The sequence below is a fragment of the Limulus polyphemus genome, unplaced genomic scaffold, assembly GCF_000517525.1.
Source record: "Limulus polyphemus unplaced genomic scaffold, Limulus_polyphemus-2.1.2 Scaffold794, whole genome shotgun sequence".
NCBI classification, from domain to species: Eukaryota; Metazoa; Arthropoda; class Merostomata; order Xiphosura; family Limulidae; genus Limulus; species Limulus polyphemus.
This window is the reverse complement of record NW_013666404.1, coordinates 5,533-11,123: the sequence shown is the minus strand read 5'-3', so window position 1 is coordinate 11,123 and position 5,591 is coordinate 5,533. Positions and strand designations below refer to the sequence as shown.

The window sequence follows — 5,591 nt, the reverse complement described above, 5'->3', positions numbered from 1 at the left end:
ACCACATTTCTTGTAAATACTCGATCATTGTTCAAAACTTCTCTTTGTGACAAACGGGAAATTAATTTCACTCAGTGCTAAATAAATCCTTCGTATAAAAACTCCCTCTTTGACAGGATTTTGTATAACAGAAAAAGTGTCGAAACTTAGGAGTTATTTACGCCTATTTTAGCGATTGAATTCAACTAAAATGGGAAGGGGCAATTAAAACAGGAAGTATTATAGGAGAAAAACAAGAATTGGACTCATGTAACTCACGGAATTCGGAAAAATCGAGTGTAACCGACTGACTGACCGACCGACATTTGGCTTTTATGATTGTCATTAACCATACCGATGGCCAGGTTGATTTGTAATTTCGCTGTAAGTACATAGGCTTTTCTGATCTGAAAATAATATTAATAACTATCATGCTTTCTTCAATATTGTCCCCAGGTGGGACAGCAGTAAGTTTACGGACTTATAATGCTAAAATCCGAGGACATATTGGTAAAGTCGCTGGATGCAACGTCTAAGGTTCTTTTTGTGACTTGACTGTTGAAGCAGACACTGGGAACCAATGTCCTTGTACATTAGCTAGCTTAGGGAAGGCATGCAGAAAGAAATGGTGTGTTTTGAACGTGACAGCCTTCAGATCGAGCCTTTTTCAGTGGAAACCATACTGCATAACTATTTGAATCCAAAATGGACAAAATACCTGGAATGTGAAGTAAAAATTCTCTGGCGTTTACGTGTTTCTGTCAAATTTTAGGCCTAATAAATACATTGTTGTTTAAGTAGTTGAAAAGCACGTGTCTAATATTTGCCTAATTAATTAAAATATTCTCAAAATCTATCCACTTCATGGACCAGAAGACCGATTACCCAGTTTTACACGTACTGGGGTACCTCCTCATCTGCTCCAGTTCTTGCATAAACCCTATCATCTATGGAGTTACCAACAAACAGTACCGTAAAGCCTACAAGACAGTATTGTTATTCAAACAGCCAGCAAGCAGGACCACTAACGCTTCTAACTCGAATGGCACTGGTAATAACCCAGCCATCTACAACGTTTAAAATATAAACAAACGAAATCTCACCAATATCAAACACACGGGAGATAACAGTACAATATTATAACCAAATATACACAAGGTGGATTCAGTTGCGGGAAAATAAATCGTCGATGGATTAAACTACCTAGAAAAGTAAAATAATATGTTATACATATATATTATTGGATATACATGTAAATGTATTTGTATTATAATTGTAAGTCTAATAGGTTTGGTATTTGTCAAAGCGAACAGATTTCTATTCTTTGTAGGCCTATTTTCTAAATCACATATCATTGGAATAATACATACATTTTGAGTATATAGTCTATGCAGTTATATGTCTTGCATCATACAGATACTTGGTTTATCTATTTTAACTTTTGAACAACCCTTTGACACTAGGGAGGTTATAATTATCTTCCAGTTTCTATAAACGAAATACTCAACATAATATTCAAGGACAACAAAAGATCTGTTGGTCCATCCGAGCTGTCACATCCACTAAACTAAAATTTAATTTAAAAAAAAACTAAAAGCTAGCCCTTATCATCTAAATATTTACCAAGCCTTAAATTTATTTCTTCTACAGATCTAAAGGTAAGCAATTCCAAATTATGCTAATTACTCTGTTAGGAAAATATTTTTTTTAGTTGAAGGTGATTCTATGCTGCTAACATCATAAAGTCAGTACTCTATATGTAAGGATGACCAATGTACTCAATAGGCATAAACAAATATGCTCGCTAAAACGACAATGACAGAAACTTTTACTTTAAATAATGATCACCAGGTACCGAACCAGAAAGTGACCCACCCACCAAATTGTTGATCTTTCTTTTTGTCTCAGTCGAAATAACTCTACAACTACTTTTCCACTAATGTCTAAGTCCATTCTACGTGTTCCTGAGCAGTGCAAAATGTCATCGCTTGGTCGTAATAACTACTATTAATTACATCGAAACCCGGATTCTAGCGTTGTAAGTCCGCAGACATGCCGCTGTGCCACTGGGGGGCTTTTAGTAAGTAATAAATGTTATGTTAAATATTATGTCAGTTTTGCTGAAATTAGGAAAAAAGTTATATCGTTTGAGTTAGGAAAATTATTAATAATAATTTAATGAGTTAAAGATTAATCGATTATTTTGGTAGTTGCTAGGACTTAATAATCTTCTTTGCAGAATCTGCATATTTTTATTTATTGTTACAAATAAGAAAGTACTGTTACCACTGAAGGTTTAGTTACACATTTTCTCACAGATGGGTATTTCTTAATAATTTGTTTCAACAGTTAACAAAATATTTAGTTTTATAGCCTAAAAGTATACATATTAATTTATAAGTTATTGTAAAAGCACAACGACCACTGCAAATTCCTCAATGTGGATTTACACACATATTGTATTGTAACAACTTTTAAAAAATGCGTTTGACAGTAAGTAATAGAAGCATAAAAAGAACATGAAATGTTTCATTGAGCAGTAAACATTCTTGATGACGCTAACTTTGTATTTATTACAATGCATTATTATATATTAAATGTATTCTTAGAGCTAGGCCTAACAAGCTCGGTGTACTTTGAATATCAGCTAATCAGATTTCCTATAAGAAAAGTCAGTATCCAAAAGTTCCTATAATAGTTAACTTAAGTGTTTAAAACATTGAAAGTTTAGTGAATACTGGGGGCAAACACATTTCTTGAGATCCGGACGTTACAACCCACGTCAACCTATTACCTTTTTTAATGTTTTACAAGTTACTTGCAGTTTGATTATGCTCATTATTTTAAAAGATGTTTTTAATTTTGTTAAATCAAAGGTTTTAAACATAGTAGGCTATCTGCTGTGTCCATTATCAACCCCCAGATTTTAGCGTTGTAAGTTCTTAAACTTACAGATGTCCCACCGGGGGACAAAATTTGAGGTTATAACAACTACAGTTTTGGATGGATTTTTCAGTTTGAAAACAAAAGAACGATGTCGGTTAAGAAGATGTATAGTAGTGTTAATAGTTTAAAAATATGTCTATTGGTAATGATGATCCCATATTTTATTTACAGATATACTTCTGTAGTTTAAAAAGATCAAAGTAATGTGTATAAACTTATAAGTGTCCCGTATTATTTAATTTTTTATCTTTTGTCCAAATTTGTTTGCTTTCTTCTTGACACTATATTCTCAAACAATCAAAACTTTGAAAAGTCGTGTGTAAGTAGTTGTATATTATTTATTGCTGTTTTACTAAAAAGAAACTACATATACATATATATATTTCAATTTACTTACCTTAATAACTGTCTGGGGAAGAAAACAAAAAACAAAAGAGCAGAAGATGATGAGGATCATTCTTGTGAGGCGCCATTCTTCCAGTCGTTTCTTGGCATCTTGGTCGTTTCGCTGTACATTGTTGTATTTCTGGAGACGCTTCGAGCTTCTCTTCATCACACAGAGGATCCGGGTGTAGCAAAATACAATTATTACCGATGGTAACGAAAAACCAAAAGTGAATAAAAAATATTTTGATGACCGTCCATTGACCTCTATCATATCACATTCCCTGGTTTTCTCATCATAACCAAAGCGTCCCCAAGCGCCAACTAACGTAGGTAGCAAAAGAACAAGTACAAACAACAATATTGTAATTATCATAGCGATTATGTAACGCTTACGGTAAACCTTTTTATAAACACTGGGATGAACAATTAGAATGTACCGATTTATTGTAATCGCGCTAATTAACAATAGAGACGATCCCCCGTTAAAATACTGCACGAAAGGGAATAATATACACAAGGTGTTACTGAAAACCCATCTGTGATGAATGTACTCTGGGGTACCAAAGGGAAGATTCCAAATACAGTAGATGAAATCAGAAACACTCAGGCCAACAATGAAGACGGCTGTGGCACTTTGGACACGTGGACACCTTACTAAAGCAACAATAGTCAGCAAGTTCCCACAGATGCCAACGATGCTTAAAACGATAATGCAAAAGGCAGCAAAGTACATGACACCTGCTAGTTCTTGCGAAACAGGAATTACGGTAAAAGAGAGTTCAAGATCAGTTTCAGTTTTGTTTTGTGTTGTAAAGCTTTGAAATGGAGAAATAGAGGCTGTCATTACTGCTCTTTGTTGAGTATCCACTTTCAGACACTAAGCGTTAAATCTTGAAATAATTAAAAGAATTTTTGTAGTCAAGGGGAAAAATATCACATTTCAAGTTTGGTGGAAACCACTCTCTATGGATGATGAATAAATGAATGTAGCTTGGTAATTAGTCCTGAAAAAAAAAAGTGACTTAAGTTGAACATCTCTGCATTTCCACGTTATATTATAGAATTTATCTAAGTTTCTCTGTTACTGGTGTTGATTTATATGTTACATAAAAAACAACAACAAAAACATTAACATATATGAGTATTCTAATCCTATTCGTAATGTAGATCTAGTTTAGAATATAATGTAAGTCAATATAACTTATATCAATAGTACACATATATTCGGAACTGTAAAGGTTTTATAATTGTGGCATTACTATTTATCTATACTGTTCTGCATTGTCAACCAATGAAACAAAATATCTTATTTCAAAACTATTTTCATCACTTATTTATCTAGAACCTAAACAATACAGACCTATAATGTTATCAGATGGGAATGAAGATTTCTTAAGCCTGATCTTTTCGTTTCGCATCTGTAATCAATCAACATGTAATCTAAAGCAGTACAGTTTACTTACTGTGTTGAAGAAAGTGACATTAGGTGTACGTTTTTAACGTTCTGTCACACCGGATCCAGCACGTGGAAATAGTCGTGAGGAAGGAAAGTGTGACAGGGTCACAACAAAAGTTCCTTGTGTCAAAGACAATTCCAAGTAAACAGTCGGAAGTGTCATAATCAGGAAACGTGACAATAATAGAATGATTATAGATAATATATGAAGTTAACATAAAACAAATCATGGTCGACTTTAGGCTACAAATCATTAGATGAAACGAGAATAAAAGCAGTGGAGGAAGAGAAACTTTGGTTTGGATATGTGATGGTTTTGAACGTGAATCTAGTATCTTTAGTTTGTGAACAAATCAAATATCATGTACACGTTCGAGGCTAGGTGTGACTAATTCATCAGTGTAGTGTGTGTTTCTGTCCGTGACTTTTTCAAAAGGAAATATATTGTTATTTAATGATAGTCTTGTACATGTATGATAATTTAGAAATTTCTAATGTAAAAAAAAGTTAAATTTTTGTTAGAACTTGTAGTTCATAGTTTGTTTTTTTATGTTTCGCTCAAAAATACACGAGAGCTATCTTCGCTAGCTGTCCCTAATTTAGCAATGATAGACTAGAGGGAAGGAAGCTAGTCAATATCACTCACAGCCAACTCTTGTGCTACTATTTTACTGACGAATAGTTGGACTGACCGTCACGTTATCACGACCCCACGCCTGTAAAGGCCATTCGCGGCACGAAAAGGGTATTTTAATAAAAAAATGCAGACAATGGCCAAAAATTAACATACTGTGAGTAATGCAACAACAATGTAACAAGTGTT

The 5,591-nt window shown here is 33.6% G+C and overlaps 1 protein-coding gene across 1 annotated transcript; it reads right to left on the bottom strand.

The window, feature by feature from the left end:
• Nucleotides 1-254: 254 nt before the first annotated feature.
• LOC106460553 (G-protein coupled receptor moody-like) lies at nucleotides 255-4,761 on the bottom strand. The gene is made up of 3 exons (XM_013920269.2): nucleotides 4,673-4,761; nucleotides 3,323-4,316; nucleotides 255-386 (listed from the first exon to the last, which is right to left on the bottom strand). Exons 2-3 carry the CDS (start codon nucleotides 4,154-4,156, stop codon nucleotides 255-257), a joined length of 966 nt encoding a protein of 321 aa, XP_013775723.1. The 5' UTR covers nucleotides 4,157-4,316; nucleotides 4,673-4,761.
• Between the last annotated feature and the right edge of the window lie 830 nt (nucleotides 4,762-5,591).

What these genes read in the sequence shown, in the direction of transcription:
- LOC106460553 (XM_013920269.2), bottom strand. Translation starts at nt 4,156, where the DNA reads ATGACAGCCTCTATTTCTCCATTTCAAAGCTTTACAACACAAAACAAA. An exon ending in TTCCCCAGACAGTTATTAAG is followed by an intron (nt 387 to 3,322) that starts GTAAGTAAATTG and finishes TATTATTTTCAG; the next exon opens with ATCAGAAAAGCCTATGTACT.